Here is a 17,251-nt window from a genome sequence, read left to right as displayed (position 1 = left end):
CAGGTCAGTACCTGCATGAGACCCCAGCAACCACATCAGCTGTTTTCAGGCAGGAATTTGCAGTGATAAAGATCAGGCAGAGAACTTTAGCAAGTTACTTTTGCCGTTTTACAAGTACCTGTTCCATTTGGCTTGTCCCTTAGTCCTTACAGGACTAACGTCTAAAGCCCAGTTTCCACCGCAAAGTCCTTTGCTAGCGCAGTGAAGCTTTCCTGCTTGATTCAGAACAGTGGAAAGGAAGAGCCTGTGGATGAATGTTGGCCACATCTGGACACTGATCTCCAGAGTGGCTCAGATCTTGACCTGCAGCTCTGTATTTAGTTGCACTCTGAGGCCTCCCAGTCTTTCCCTGCATAGAGGGTCATTTCAGAGCTGCACACAGGTGATTTAAAACAATGCCACCCTGTCCTTTCAGGACATGGATTAGGGAAGGGTTTTTGGTGTGGTCTGTTTTTTCCTTGAAAGAGTAGGGGTTAATGCAAGTGGAAAGCTCTACTGTGTTTGCAGTCCATATCCTGAAACTCTGAAGCCAAAGATGTTTGACATTACGGTGCTAAAATGATGGTGTTCACCTTCATTTCTCTAGGACCAACTGAGGCAAGAGCACTTTTTCATCAAGCCAGAGATAGTTGACATAGAGGTAGAGTGTTATGTAAATATGAAGGTTCATTCAGAGAAAACCTCAAGCCAGCATCCACCTGCTAATCCTCTACAGGAAAGCAAAGCTGGTGCCTTCTGCCTGGATGGTAGAACTAGAATGTAAATTAAAGCAAAAGTGTGGACTGGAGAAATGCTGCATTTCCCTGAATGAGGTGGCAAGCTAGGTGAAATCCAAAAAGCTACACAACAGGTAGTTCTTACAGTGCTCCTTCAACGTAGTTTTCCAGGTTTAATGTGCATTAGCTGTTCCAATGTTAATCTACAAATTAAATATCTCTTAACATCTATTACTAACTTTAAATAGAACTATGGATTATAAATCCCTGATTCAGGGAGAAAGTTACTCTTAGTGGTAGTCCCCAAATCAGTTAACACAGTTTATTTTGAAATTGCATTTTAAAATTCTATCACTAGTATTCATTTTAAGAATTTCATGCTAAATTTCTGAAAGGAAAATTTTCATATCTTTGATGTCTCCTCTTGCCCCTACTCTACCCCAAGTTAAATTATTTTGTCTCTTTACAAGAGCTTTTTTATTGGTACAAGTTTTAGTTATTAATAAAATTAAAATGTTCACAGATTCACAGAATTCACAGATTCACAGAATATTTAAGGTTGGAAGGGACCTCTACAGATCATCTAGTCCAACCTTCCTGCTCAAGCAGGCACACCTAGAGCATGTGGCACAGGGCGGCATCCAGGTGGGTTTTGAAGACCTCCAGAGTAGGAGACTCCACAACCTCCCTGGGCAGCCTGTTCCACTGCTCTGTGACCCAGTAAAGAAGTTCCTCCTCACCTGGAGACGGAACTTCTTATGTTTCAGCTTGTGGCCATTACCCCTCGTCCTATCGCTGGCCACCAGTGAGAACAGCTTGTCCCCTTCCTCCCTGCATTCTCCCTTCCTGAACTTATACACATTAATCATATCCCCTCTGAGCCGTCTCTTCTCCAGAGAAAACAGGCCCAGCTCACTCAGCCTCTCTTCATACGAGAGATGTTCCATTCCCTTAATCATCCTGGTTGCCCTTCTCTGGACCCTCTCGAGAAGCTCCACGTCCCTCCTATACTGGGGAGCCCAGAACTGCCCCCAGTACTCCAGGTGCGGCCTCACCAGAGCTGAGGAGAGGGGCAGGATCACCTCCCTTGACCTGCTGGCAACACTATATAACACAAATAAAGCTTCACCATTGCAGCTTTATCATAGCAACAGAAGGGATATTCTCCTCATGAAAGAATGTAATCTGTGTCCAGTATTAGCAGGAAGACACACCAAGCTTCAATTGTCCTGTGCTGGTTGACCCCAGAAAAGGAAAATTCCAGGAACACTTTATTTTTCTTCAATTGTATGGAATAGCAATGTCAGAAAGGAGAAAATGATGTTATGTACAGAGAGAAGCCCATAAAGTGTAAAAGTAAAACCTCTGGCTGATGCTTTGCCAGCCAGTAGTTTAAAATATTTTATTTTACAGCTCAGTGTGATGATATTAGATCTGCACAGGCTGCAGATGTAAGTGTGATTTAGTGGCCTACGGAATGTGCTGAATTTCTCCACTGTATCGCCTTTAAAAAACCACCTGTGCTACATAAAGTCCTGCTAGACCATTATGAGTATTTCAGCACTCGCTCTCCTTCAAGACATTTCCACGTGTGTTACTATATAGTGTGCATAGGCGTAATACTTTGCACTTGCTCTGCTTTCGGGCATCTGAGTATCACAAGGCATTTTTTAAACACTAAACCTCCAAATCTGTCTTGCAACCTGAACTAAGTGTTACACCTTCAAATAGGCGAGTGGATATTCAGAAAATATAGATGATTCACTCTGTGTTACGCAGTGAATTGCTACAGATGAAGAAATCTCCATAGTGCTCACTGGTGGAGTGCTTTTCTCCTGGTATTGTGTGGCATTGGGGTCTTGCAAAATTGCTTCCCATACCTCAGCCTTTTTCTTCTTGTTAGATTGCACAGCAAGATATGCAGTTGTAAATATTTTCTTTTTTGTTGTTGTATATATTTGTTTTCAGTGTATACTGCAGTATGGACTCTGTCTTTTTAGTAAATAATGCAGTAGCTTGCTTTGGGACTGAAAGATGACCTAGGTTTCAAATAGCTGCATTTCACACATTTATCTGCCCCAACAGCTATATTTAAGAAAGCTTTAGAAGTTGTCGGAATCATAGCAGTGTACTGCAGCATTTTCTTTGCTCATGAAATTTTTTAAACCTTTACCGGGCAGTTCTACGTGTAAACACATTTATGCTGTGTGTATGAGACTCACTTCCCCTGCCTTGCCTTCGTTTTTGCTCCACGTGAACACATTCCTGAGACACATCATGGCTTCTCTTCTGTATCAAGGGCCTTATGCCAATTGTAGCTGCTCTGTCTAGTACTACTGGTGCCATTGGTTTCCAGAAATCAGTCCCCAGACTTTGAGGACTGCTCTACTTTTATTTAATTCTGTAAAATCTAGGCTTTGTAAGCTGGTCCTGTACTAGTCAAGAGGAAAAAAATGACTCTGAGGCTAATTCATAAGATTACAGATGAGGGAGTAGGAATCACACTGTAGAAATGCTTGTCAAACATGCTTGGCAGTGGAATGAAGTGGGGGTCTAAGTGTGAGATGGATCCTGCCTTCAGTACATCTCCTGTCAACAAGAAACTTTTGGCAGTCACACTGTGTATGTTTACATCATAGTCAGAGAAAAAAAGGATTGTTCCATTAAAAATTGTTTCACAGAATCGCAGGATGTTCAAGGTTGGAAGGGACCTCTAGAGATCATCTAGTCCAACCCCCTGCTCCAGCAGGGACACCCAGAGCACGGGGCACAGGGCGGCATCCAGGCGGGTTTGGAAGATCTTCAGAGAAGGAGACTCCACAGCCTCCCTGGGCAGCCTGTGCCAGGGCTCTGGCACCCTCACAGGAAAGAAGTTCCTCCTCACCTGGAGATGGAACTTCCTGTGTTGCAGCTTGCAGCCATTACCCCTCATCCTGTCACTGACCACCACTGAGAAGAGCTTGGCCTCTTCCTCCCTTCAGGAACTTATACATATTAATTAGATCCCCTCTCAGCCTTCTCTTCTCCAAGCTAAACAGGCCCAACTCACTCAGTTTCTCCTCATACAAGAGATGTTCCATTCCCTTAATCATCCTGGTTCCCCTTCTCTGGACCCTCTCCAGAAGCTCCACGTCCCTCCTATACTGGGGAGCCCAGAACTGCCCCCAATACTCCAGGTGCGGCCTCACCAGAGCTGAGGAGAGGGGCAGGATCCCCTCCCTCCACCTGCTGGCAACACTCCTCCTGATGCAGCCAGGATCCCATTGGCCTTCTTGGCCACGAGGGCACACTGCTCACTCATGGTTAACTTGGTGTCAACCAGGACTCCCAGGTCCCTCTCCGTGGAGGTGCTCTCCAGCACGCATTTCTGTTATGATTACTTGTAATATTTCAGCAATATTTTGCATGCTAGTCTCACAACTTGTATTCACTATGAAATTAAACCTATCGGGATGATAAAGGCTAAAAAGAAATAGTTTTGTGCAATAATTTCATATTCAATATATATATTTTCAGCTAGCCAGTGATTTTCTGTAATTTGTTTTATCACATGCTGGATATTATACTGAGAGATCTTTATTCCTCATTTGTAGACCTTCTTTTCTGTTTTCTCACCTCATAACTTTTTAGCTAAATACAGAACCAAGTAGAGGGAGGCTTATTGATGCACTGCAGACTTGTTGATGTAGCTGAAAGTTTAGTTCATGTTAGACATGGAAGCATTTAAACTGCAAAGTACCAGGGCCTTTTCTGGAGGCAGTGCCAGGATGCTTGTGGATTAGCAGCTCATTTCCATAAGGTGAGAGAATTAGGCACTTTAGTATTTCTTTTTATTGTGGAATAGAACTGTTAAAAGATTCTTTATAACTTTATTTTTTTCTTTTTTTGTTCAGATCCATAAAATGGCATATATTTTTATTTCAGTTGGAAAGTTTCTCTGAAAGATAAATTTTGATTTTGAACTAATGCATCTACTAGCTCTGCCCTCAAATGTATTTTTCATATATGGACTTGTATTCTTTCTCTTTTTAGATTAAAAATATCCTTGATATTTATTCAAGTGGACGCATACACTCTTTTTCAAGATACCTTGCAAAAAGTAATATACACCCATAAAGCCCTGACCCATCATTCGCAGCTTTTACATTTCCCAGTGTATTTGCAGAACACTGTTATTAGAGCAGTGCTGTGTATTTGCAGCCATTCAGGTTGATTGGAGTTAAAAATGTGCCTTGGGGCTTTTGAAGAAAGGGAATGAGGGAACATGAGGGAAGTGTTAGGCCTGATCCTACAAAGACTTTCATGCACTGATGTTAGTCATCATGTGGCCCACAGAAAACTGAAGGTGGATTGCCCTGTAAACAATATCTCAGAAGAGAATAGTGCTCTGAGAACTGCATAAACTCTTCTTGGTTTACGTACATTCCATTCCATTTCAAATAAATGTGATATTTTGGAGATAAAATAAGAAATATATAGGCCAATACTGTAATTATCAGGCAGATTTTCTGTTCCTTACTCTTTACTCCAAGTCCATACTGATTTTACTTATATTGTCAGTATACTTAGGTAGGTATCTTCTATATCTCTGAAGGGATTTTTTTTTAGCTTGATAAAAGAAAAGTAGATTTTTTTTTATTGCAGTTGTTTAAATTCGGATAGTGCCTTAGCCATAAACTATAAGGCTCCCTGTAGAGTACAGTGCGAAGGAGACTGTTTTCTGCTCCTAAGCCTGGCCTCACCCTCCTGCTAAGAGGGTCCTGGTGAGTGATGCTAAGAGTCGCACTCGGTCCTAACCTGGAAGAAGGCTTTGGATGTGAAAAATGCTTGTAGGTGGCTGCACCTGATCTCATCTGAGATGAGAATCCAGGCCCTTCTTAAGTTTTAAGGAATCAGTGGATGACTTTGGAGTTTCCAGGCACTCAACAGCTTTCTTAGCTTATGAAAAATGATACAAGATTAAGAAAAGATTGGGAATTAAAAGTAAGTTGTAAAAGGGTAAGAAATACTATAGATACAGAGATATTGTGAGATTTGACTCTTAGTAGTTTATTTTCAGTGAAAGGGAGCGGCTGTCTTTTCCAATATGCTGATGGACAGTCACACAGGATCACAGGATGGTTGAGGTTGGAAGGGACCTCTAGAGCTCATCCAGTCCAACCCCCTGCTCCAGCAGGGACACCCAGAGCACGGGGCACAGGGCGGCATCCAGGCGGGTTGGGAAGATCTCCAGAGAAGGAGACTCCACAGCCTCCCTGGGCAGCCTGTGCCAGGGCTCTGGCACCCTCACAGGAAAGAGGCTTTGCCTCATGTTCCTCATGTTCCTCATGTTCTGTTTGTGCCTCATGTGCTTCAGTTTGTGCCCGTTGCCTCTTGTCCTAATGTCTTCCTAAAAAAGCCTTCTGTTCTTAACTGTCCTCTGCCACAAATGATGGGTGTGCTTGTTGAAAAGCAGATCGTTAGTGACACGTGGCCAACCTTGTGTCAGATTTTTGTTTTTACTTAGTTCAACTAATGTACTAGGTTTTAGGGTGAAGCCTTCTTGAGGAGTGTTGATTTGACGTAGAGTTTAGCACTTCTGAGTTTTGTGACCTTATCCAATAAAGTTATAATAAAATACAATTTGGGAAATTATTTCTGATAATTTCCACACAATTAGACATTATACAGAAGTACTCAGATAACTGCAGGTTTGTAGACTAGTAATAGCTGTGCATCCAGTTGTATTCATTCCACTTGAAGTAATGTAAATTATCAGGTAATTTTACTGTGTATTTTTTGAGCTTAAAAATATTCAAGTCATCATGTGTATGTTAGACAAATATTTATGTAATACATAGCTAAGTAGCCTTGACAAGCTCATATTAGTTAACGCTGTGTCATTCTTAGCTGTGCAGGTTGCAGGCTATTTAGCTCAAGTTTAATGTGAAAAAATAGTGTAGACATGTAGAACATTGCACATAAACACTAAGAGATTTTTCAGCATCAGAGTCGCTGGCTCCTCAGTGTTCTTCTTTCCCCACCTGTTATTTGGACTTTCAGAAAGAATAAGAGATTTGTATTAATAAAAGGGCTTTTATCAAATAATTGATACAGCTTTTTCTTATAGTTTATATTACCTTAATCCAAAAGAAAAAGCAAATATTCAGTCATATTATTAGGTCATAAGGGGCTGAATGCAGTCTCCAAAGGTTTCTGAAAAATTACAAAAACTGATAATTAAATAAGTCATGCTGTTCAGCGGCCAGGAACTATTTTGTGTTTTCTGAAAATTAAACAAGCTTTCACACAATAATGTTAATTAAATGTAAGTGTTATGTTAATGTAGTAATGTTAAAAAATGATTAAAACAGTTGGGAACTACTAGTTTTAATTGTTTCAATTGTGCATGTTTCAGGTATGATACCTTCAAAGAAAAAGAAAAAAAGTAATGATTTCCTTGATTTTCTTTTCAGCAGATAAGCTCCAATGATTTCGTTTAACGAGAGAAGATAAAAAGGAACTTTACCTGCAAAGCATTCATGTTCTTTCATTACAGCAGATATATTTGCAAACCCTTACCTTGATTGGTACATGAAAAATTTATGGAGTGTCTTTGTTCTATAGTTTTATATATATATTTAGTGATTAGGATTTCTTTTCCTCCTGCGAGTGCTGCATTTGCCTGTTTGTGCTTGCCCAGGGTCGGTGAGCGGGAAGGTGCCCTGGAAGCAGCTCTGCGGATGCTGCAGCAGTTCTACCTGGATCTGGAGAAGTTCCTTGCCTGGCTCACGGAAGCTGAAACCACTGCAAATGTCCTGCAGGACGCGACGCACAAGGAGAAGGTGCTGGAGGAGGCCAAGGCAGTGCGAGAACTCATGAAACAGTGGCAGGTAAGTGCTTCAGTTTAGACACCCGACAGATGTCTGATGTGTTACAGATTAGACACCAATGTCACTTGACACAAAACAATGGGCTTTTTTAAAGTATGCAGCTACTCATCTTAACAAGACTGAAGTTATTTGGAAAATGAGAACTGATTCTGCTACTAAGCTTTAAGAGTTCCTTTGGAAATTGATGCAATTTTAAGGTGTGACATAGGATGATTCTGTCTGATGTCCTTCAGCATGTTTATTTGAAAAGTAATCTTGAAACATAATGTTAAAAACATACACAAATGAAAAGTTGCTGGAATAGGCGCTTAGATTTTTTTCTGTCTTTCAAAAATGAGTTATTCTGCCAAGCCGCATTCCTGAATTGACACAAATGAGAGTTAAGCAAGCATTTCTGATATTTATAGAAGGTATATAAATGGTCTGTAGTTTATTTTCTGTAGCCTAACTGAATTAGTCGTCCTCCATTAGTTTCAAATACCTAAGTTAATCTAGTGTTTGACTGATTTTTGTCAGCATGCTCTGTTGCGATAATAAAAAGAGATAATGATTAAATTTTTCACTGTTAATTGACAGACAACTTTCAGACTATTATTTTCCTGTAGAAGCCAAAAAAGTTAAAAGAGAGAGAGAATGCTGATTTTTTGTGTCCTAGTGAATCTTGGGGGGAAAAAAAATAGTCATTAGTGGAGATGGTGCTGTTGAGATAGTTGAGTTGTCATTGTGCTGCCTTCATTGCAAGTTTTAGGAGAGGAAGGATCACATGTCTATGTGTTCTCTTAAATTTCTTAAATATGATCTGGGAATAATAAGGCAGAGCCCTTTTGTCCTAGATTTCTTCGTAGTACTTGACTTTTTTTGCTGAGAGTAAATTAAAAAGCACAAATACAAGGTGCCAAGTGGTCTGTTCCTTAATTATGATAATGTGAAAAATTGGGAGGGAAGGGAATGAAGCTGGGTGGAAGTACTGCCTTCTTTTTGCACGGTTGTATTCTTCCATGTTTTCAACTATTTGAATGAAATGTTGCTAAATTCCATTACACTATACCTGTGTATTCAGTAAATATGCATTATACTATTACCCTGTGTTCTGTAAAAGTGAAATTTGAATCACATCTTTGAATCAGCTAGCAAATAGGTTAAATTATCTTATAAGACTAATTTGATTTTATACTAATCTACCTTAAGGCTCCTTATGTTTCTGATTTCATTTGGCATTATCCTGGAGAGCAGTTTTGACTGGAAGACAGTTGTCTGTAAAGAAGTTAATACGCAATATAGGCCATCTTTTTCTACTCTCAATATGAGATTTGGAGAGGAATGGCATTAAAACACTTGAATTATCTGGTATTTGAAGAAGCTTATGCTTTTTGCTGTGATCGTTAAAAAATGGCTTGTTTGGCAAAATGGAAATTTGTAAAAATTTATATTTAATGCTTCCTTCTTATATGGAATTGAACTTTATAGACATGGCCCTCCTTTCAGTGTTCTCTTTTCTTTAAAAAAAAAACCACTGTGTAAGAAACATCCACAGCTGGAGACAAAAGGAAAAAATAACTGATAGATATAACTTCTCCCCCACAATAAATACTCTGAAGAAGTAGAGAAGAAGTGAACAGTTGTTTTGAACAGTGATTTTTCTTTTAAAGCTTTTTTTGCTGTAAGATTGAGCGATAAGATTAAATTGTCAATTCTTCCTTCCAGTTTTTGCTATTTAAACATTAAGCCTTCCAGCGTGCAAAGGGCAGGAGCTCTAGCAGGGTCTGGATTTGCTTCCTTTTCGAGAAGCAGCCGTTCTGCTCACTGACCTTGGCAGTACGAGAGCAGTGATTCTGCCACGTTAATGTGGGCAACATTGGGGTGCCGAGGCCAAACAGCAGCGCTGCGGTTGTCATTAGCTCCCCAAGTGTTCATAGCTACCTGTCCACCACAGGAATTTCAGGCATTTGGTTAGAGACTGTGAGTTAAAGGAGAAATATGTTGATCGTGTTTTGTTTGTTTATTTTTTCATTTGTTCCTGCCTGCTGATCTCCCCCTATTTAGATAGATAGACCACGGTTTCTTCCTAGACCATCTGTATATATTGACACTGCTTGTGTCAAAATCTGTACAGCATTTTTAAGCCACCAGAAGAAATCTCGTAATTCACGAGCACAAGTGGGTTCTGAAATGCCCTTCTCCTGAATGGAGTCTGATTGATGCCAGATCTGGCAGTTAGTGGAATTGTTATTTTTCTTCGTGCTCAAGGAGAGGGAAAGTTTGTTTTTTCTGCTGGAATGAGGAAAATTCTGTTTAAGCAAACAGAATGCTGTTTTGTTTAAAAATCATAGTTGGGAAAGCCCTTTTTAAGGCATTTTAGGAACTAGTAAACAGACTGTTCAACATTTGAATCTTCTTCCACTGCATTAAATTGTCACTGACTTGAAACATAGCAATTAACTGCACTTGATTTAAAAAGATGTAGGTTTTTACCTGCATGTACTCCTTGTAATTGGAGCATTCTTTTTAGTCAGGTCTCTTATTAGAATAGCGGCTTCAGCAACAGTGAATGCAGGCAGTTGAGGAAAGCCAATCGCAGTGACCTGACCCAAGCAAATGTGTTTGTTTACTCAGTAATACTCTATGCCACCATGGGTGAAGAAGCTGTTGTGACCACAGCTTTTTCTGACAACTTGGCATTAATTCAAGTGACAAACGTTGTTTTTCCAGCAATTCCCCGCGATTGGAGGAATGCGTGATGTGGAGGAGGAAGCACGAACTTCCATAAAGTTCTTTTCCTCTGCTAATACCCACTATTTTTTCTGATGAGTGAGTTTTATATAAAGCGAATAGACACCACCAGTAACAGTCAGCTGGAAGCAAAGCGTGGGAGTGAATTAATGGGGACTGGCTGTGAATGTGATATCCAGTCAGACGTGTCCACGATCCTTCTCTCACACCGAGACCAGCTGTCACAGGAAAGGCCCATCCATTTGGGTAAGCTCCCTTATGAGAACTACTGCATCCAAACTGCCTTTGGGGCAGGATGCCTCCTGAAAACAGCCCTGGTGTTAGTCTGGAAGGGGGCTTGGTGGTTCGCTGGGCCAAAGTCATGCCATTCTCCACCATCCCTACACTTTATCAGAGTAGACATCCAAATCCCAGGGCCTGGATGTGTGCCCGGATTGTTTAATTCCCCATGTATACTGACTGGAAGCAGGACAAGCTTTTGCATCATCATTCATCCTGGTAACTGTTCTACAGTACACCAAGTAAGATACGCTCTGATTCTTTCCATGTGAAACTTTTTGTTAAGAAATAATAACAATAAAAATCTTGGAATGACGTGAGGAAATGATTGAAAAGCCAATTTGTGTGAGAGAGTACTCTGCTAAGAAACTGAGGAAAATGCATGTGACTTCTTAAATAAGATGGACAATATTTGCATCAGTTATAACAGTACTTTCTATCACGGGTCTTCATTTTAAAAGCTCTTCCCTCACAAACAGATCTATTTCCCTGGTAGTGGTGCAAGTATTGCCAACTTGTATTGCTGCAAAACTGGATAATAGAGCAATTTTAAGGACCTTACAACTTAAAGTAAAATTTTATCAATAAAACAATTTCATTCATGTCAGCTGACTGGTTAGAATAGAGTATGGCTTTTCATTTATCCCTTAGTTATTATTGCTGCATTGATTCTTCCAGTCTTTATTCTTTGCTTGTTAGAGTTCATGTTCACACTTCACTTTAATGCATTACTAAGGAAGGAAGAAAGGAAAAAACAAGAAGAAAATTAAGGAGACAAAAAAAGGTCTGTTTTTGCACAGTTTGTACGTACAGAAGAGATTGAGACTCCCTGAAAGCTCAGGAATATGCCTGTAGGTACTTGGCTGTGGAAAGGATCTTGCTCACTAACCCACAGAGCATCACCCCAGCACCCCATGGCCGGTAGTGAACCTTTCCTGTTCTGGGTTGCAGGCCAGAAATGCCAACACACCAGGCGGTTACTTGTACTCCAAGAAACTTGCTGTGTCATTTGTATATGTATTCAAACAGACACATTCAAGTGCAGTCAATACCTTTAATATATTTTTAAACATCCTGACTATGTAATGTAACCATCTGTACTCCAGATCTTTTGCATGGCGGCTTGTCAGCCACACGCCAGTCCAGCTGCTTCATAAGAATCAGGGACTAGGGTATCTACACAGAGAAACCAGATTCCAGGGAAAACTATCCTGGTTTTTATTAGACATTTATACAGAAGCTGAAAATTTTAATTTTAAATAGTTGTGTTATTGTGTAGGAGGAAAAAAAAAAAGGAAAATTTACACTTTTAGTTGTAGGCTATTAAACTGAATCCCCAAAGTCATTAGTTAGAAATTTCATGTATAAATTTCCTGCCCTAGGCAAAGTAGATGAGACTAACCAACAGAAGCCACTACAGACCAATATTGTGAGACAGCAAAAGTAAACAGCAGTCATGTGACTATTGTGCGCAGTGCTGTAAGTGACTTGCACTAGCAGACTCATTCATAAGCAGTTTTGAAGAGCAAATGGATTGTTTGCCAACATCATCCAAGTAGGTGGCAACCTCCAGTGGTTGTGAGAAGATGTTAAAGGGCCAGGAAATGACAGAATTTTGGACAATACCTGATTGTATTTCTTTATTTAGAAGATAATTAACGTGTCAAGTTAGCAAAGTGAGTGGAGTAAAAGGGGAAGCAAAGAAACTGCAACTACTTGCTCGTATTAATAATAAAGATGTCGTATGTGCAAGCACAAGTGGGCATGAAAGGAGACTAGAAAAGATCAGATGAGGATTTTAAGAGCAAGCAAGGACTTTCATTTTTTGTGAAGATAATTTATTGAATATGAAAAAGAACCAGGGAACCTGAAACCTCATTTATGTTGAAGGAGAATTAAATAATGAAAAAGAAGGATTTGCTTCAAAACAGCAAAATCAGTATTATCCTGATTGTCACTGCAGAAGGAGTTGTAGGGCAGAGCTTTTTGCAGTTTCACTAGTGGTTGTGCCACTGGAGATGTTTCTGTAGACAGGTATCCGTATCTGAGTCCTCCTGGGCAAGGAGAGCTTCCTAGCGAGTGCCCTTCCTAGCGAGTCTTGCCCCAGTGTAGGGAAGGCTCTCATGCTTTCTACCAGAATTACTGTTTTCAGGTTAATTTATCTTCTGCTTTAAATCTCTTTTTTTGTTGTTGTTGTTGTTTTTCCTTCTTAGCCAGGCTGAAGTAAATAAGACCTTAGTAAGACCTAGTAAGTAAAACAGAATGTTACTTTCTGAGTACAGACCATTGTCTCATAAGTCCTTTGAAAGAAACGTGGGCTGTTGAGGTCTATGGAGTTCCCACAAGTTATGAGTGAATGTGACATACAGGCTTGGCTCTGCAGTCTCTGTCCTGTTCTTCGTGCATATACATGGACCTGGATAATGTGAAAACAGTTACTCAGAATGCCCAGGTGTCCCTGTTGTCATCCTGTTTCAGTTCTCTGATTTTATGCAATTAGTAGAAAACAGTGTTTTGATAAGACAGTTCTTTCTACCAATATTTCAAACCTAAACCTTTAATTTCAATAGCAGCTTTTTCTCTGTACCATTAAAATATTTCTGTCTGTTATATTGATCCAGCAGTTTTCTGCTTTGCTCTTTCAAACTCTCAGTATTTTTTTTAACAACTATAAAATTAATCTCTTGTTGTGCAGATAGTGTATAATAAACAGAAGTAGTTGGAGTAAATCTCACATTTTTCAGAGTTTATTTTGTTTTTCATGTTCAGAAACCATTAGATCAAATGTCAGGAAAAGAAAATAAGATTAATGTTTCCTTAGTACTTAGCAGAGGCAGAAGGAGAAGGGTGAGAATAACATAATTGCACATTCTAATTACCTGATGATGTAATTATAATAAGCTGTTGCATTATAAATACCCTGTTTGTTTATATAAGCATGTATTTGCATGCATCATTTGTCTGAACTGACAGCAATGCAAGAGTTGAGGTGATTCTCTCGCTTAGAGAATTTCTGGAGAATTTTCCATGATACAAACCAGTTCCTCCAAGGATCTGTGTAATTATGTGTTGCTTTTTATTGTCTAATTTAAATACATCATGTGTCCCCGTGAGGTCTGGTTGATACGGAATTGTATGAGGGAGATGAAAATAATGAATTTTGCTTTCTGCTTTTAAACTTAGGGTGATATGAACACTCAACTGTGTTAATTACTCTCTTGGTTTGCCTTTGTAGTGGTAATTGTATTTGACATTTTATGCCGCTTATATAATATTAGATGTAATTTTGAAATTAGTATGGATTTATCCTGTTATAATGCGAATGCAAACATTTTATATTAAGCATGTAGCTATATTTAATTACATATTTCAGAACTGAAATTTGACAAAATAGCATCCTAGACATGTTTAAACAACAACCTGGGAGTGCCTCCCATTTATATACACAGTTTAGCAGAGGTACCTAAAATAATCTTTGATGTGGTCTGATGTAGCACTTGTAGCATAAACAGAGATGAAGTCTGGCAGCGTATGATAAATGAAGCAACACTAGTGCTGTCAGCCTGAAATTCATAGCAAAGACTTTTTTACCACCTCTGGGCTCTTTTAGCCTAGGAACTAAGCAGCTTTCCTTTAGATTCAAGAGTTTTTCTGTTAATAAGAGAACAAATACACTGTTCCTTATGCTTAAAAATGATTTTTATGGGTAGTATTAATATTTTCTCATAACACTGTTCTCATATAAAACAAGTAAAGTGAACTGCAGGCATTCATTGTTGTTTGCTTTGCTTTGGTTCCAAAGAAAACCAAAGAAAAACAAAACAAAAGAAAAGCAAATATCAGCTGTCCGTATTGAAGGTGTCCAAGCTGCTATTTCTCCATAGCAGAAACTTGAGAGAGATGCATGTTCTGCCTCATCCCTGCCTCTCAGCTGCATGGATCCTCTGAGATGATACAATTCTTTGCAGCTCGATTTCAAACATATTTTTACAGGTACAATTGCCCGGAGCTGGTGCGAGTACGAGAGAGACGTGAACACAGAGAGGAATGAACCCAGCTAAGGGTCACGGAGGTGGTTAAGGAAGTGGGGATTTACATGCGCAGACCGACCTGCTCAGCCTGGAGAAGAGCAGGCTCCGGGAGATCACAGAATCACAGAGTGGTTGAGGTTGGGAGGGACCTCCCAAGATCATCTAGTGCAACCCCCTGCTCCAGCAGGGACACCCAGAGCACGGGGCACAGGGAGCTCTTGTCAATAAGTGCATCCAGTCTACTTAATTTTGTGACCTGGTGTATGGATTAGATGGTGACCTTAGCCAGCAGGGAGGAGAGAGGGCATCTCTCAGTTCCATGCTCAGTTAAGTTGATTTCAGTAACAAATATTTTATCTAATAGTAATTCACTGGTGAGTATTTCCTGTCTGCTTTCTGAAACTGGAATTCTCCTGATCTTCTTTTATTTGAAATGGTTTTCTGAAAGCTTGAAAAATCAAATGTAATCCCCATCCACCACCTGGGTTTTTTATGTTTAAACCTGCAGCTCTCCACCTTACAGAAGAAAATGCTGCCAATTCTGAAACAGAATATTTTCTGTAGTACCTGCAATGGAGTAGCAATTGTCAGGTCTATCTTACTGCGTGAACAAGAAAATAGAATTTTCCAGTCTGAGACAGGGCAAAATAAATAGTGTGTCAGTGTGCAAGACTACCATGCAGATTTTGTGAGGTAGGTTTTACTTTGGAAACGCCTGGTGCAGTGTTTTTGGTACGTTGCTTGACCATCTTGGATGCGACCTGTGCCCCGTGCTCTAGGTGTCCCTGCTGGAGCAGGGGCTTGGACTGGGTGATCTCTGGAGGTCCCTTCCAACGTCAACCATTCTGGGATTCTGTGATCTTGGGGGGCAGGGATTGTTTCTGTGTGTTTTTGGTTTTGTTTTGTAATACCAAGTGCTGAAGTAGTCAAATGAAATTGCTGTGAACCTGCTCCTTCAGTGAAAGACAGGAGAAGAATTCCTGGACAGAGAGAGAAAATGCCGTTGTGGCCAATGAATGCATAGTGCTTATTTGCAATAGAGAGGATGTGCAGGACCATTCAAGATGGCAACAAAGACGTGGACCTGAATCTTTGCTCTCCCAGCTAACCCAGATCATAATGAGCAAAAATTTCATCCTCTTTGGGCTTACTTCATGTTATATATGCAATAAATATGTATTTAAACTCTGCCCCGGCACGTTGGTGGCCGAGGCGGCCAGCAGCCCCCGGGTGCGCTAGGCAGAGCGGTGCCTGCAGCGTGAGGGACGGGGCTCCCCGCCTGCTTGGCGCTGGGGAGGGCATCTCTGGGGCCCAGGCCCACGCCAGAGGACATGGCAGAGTTAAATCCAGTGGAGGGTCAAGAGGAGGGTCAAGAAACCGGGGAGTGACAGGACAAGAGGCAGCGGGCACAAGCCAAAATGCACGGAATGCCATTTAAGTGAGAAAAAGCCTTTTACTGTGAGGGGTGGTTGGGCCCTGGACCAGGTTGCCCAGTGAGGCTGTGGGGTCTCCCTCCTTCACGATTTTCCAGAGCCCTAACAAAGCTGCCCAGGGTGACCCTGCTTGGGCAGGGGGTTGCATGAGACAGCGGTTGATCCGGAGGGAACTGCAGCCTGGAGCAACCGGTCGCGTAAGTGCTGGCCACATAGTCATTCTGCAGCCTCATAGATCTCACCTGCATGTTCACAGTGGAAAACCTTTGATACTAGAGGCTGAAACCCTTCTTGCTGTTTCTTCAGAAAATCTAGTAAGGCTGCCCCGAGAATTTGCAAAAGATGTGTGTGCTAGAGGAGGAATAGTAAAAGGAAGAGCTGAAAGGAGGGAGAAAGGACCAGAAATAACAAAAAATAATTATAACATTTTTTTCATGACTTTCAGTCATTGGGGAGGTTGAAAGGGAAATGCTAGAAGTGAATTATGAAAATAGTACAAGCATTTTTCAGAGCACCAGAAGTTAAAATAGGGTTTGTTATGTTCAGAATCAGATTCGGTGCCACATGTGCTGGGTGACCCTGCGTGTGCAGGTAGGTTGGACTAGATGATCTCTAAAGGTCCCTTCCAACCTTAAGGATTCTGTGAGTCTAACTGTATCTGCATTCATTCAGGTTCTGGGTGGGTTCTTGTTTTTTAACTTTCTGAACTATCATCATATATGTATATGTATAAACATATAATCTGCCATCCTATAAGCATGAGTCAGCTTGGTGAAAACAATGAAGCTTACGTAAATGTAAGTGTATATTGATGTATTTGAATATGTAAGTCCTGGAAGATGTGCAAATGGGCAATGCTTTGAAATTCATCCTGCTGATCAGTTCTGAGCATACCTGCAGTTACGTGAGATGTGTATCCCTGCAGGTTGTCATCTGGACTGGGCTTGGTGGTTTGTGCTTTTCTTCCATCTCTTCAGAGAAGAAACAGTTTCATTAAAATCTATGTAGCAGCCCCAGATGTGGTCAAGCAGGATTTTATACTACCAACACACTGCTATTGCTGCTATCTTCTGAGACTCCGATTTCACAGGATGCAACGAACTATAGCAATTTGCATGTTGTTTCCATATCATGATGAGCTTTGACGTAGGGAAGGATGGGAGAAATGGGAGCAGGAGGCTTTCAGTGCT

General features: G+C 40.6%; 1 protein-coding gene across 1 annotated transcript in view; it reads left to right on the top strand.

Moving 5' to 3' along the window:
* The window catches only part of DMD (dystrophin), a 396,717-nt gene that overhangs the window by 152,975 nt on the left and 226,491 nt on the right, over positions 1-17,251 (top strand). Inside the window, exon 11 of the mRNA XM_026047293.1 lies at positions 7,399-7,588. Coding sequence (XP_025903078.1) covers positions 7,399-7,588 — 190 coding nt within the window. The remainder of the gene's footprint in view (positions 1-7,398; positions 7,589-17,251) is intronic.

This window comes from Nothoprocta perdicaria, unplaced genomic scaffold (genome assembly GCF_003342845.1).
Source record: "Nothoprocta perdicaria isolate Ctin4 unplaced genomic scaffold, notPer1 scaffold_49, whole genome shotgun sequence".
Classification (NCBI taxonomy): Eukaryota; Metazoa; Chordata; class Aves; order Tinamiformes; family Tinamidae; genus Nothoprocta; species Nothoprocta perdicaria.
Note: the sequence above shows the minus strand (reverse complement) of the source record. Positions and strands in the feature narration are given on the sequence as shown.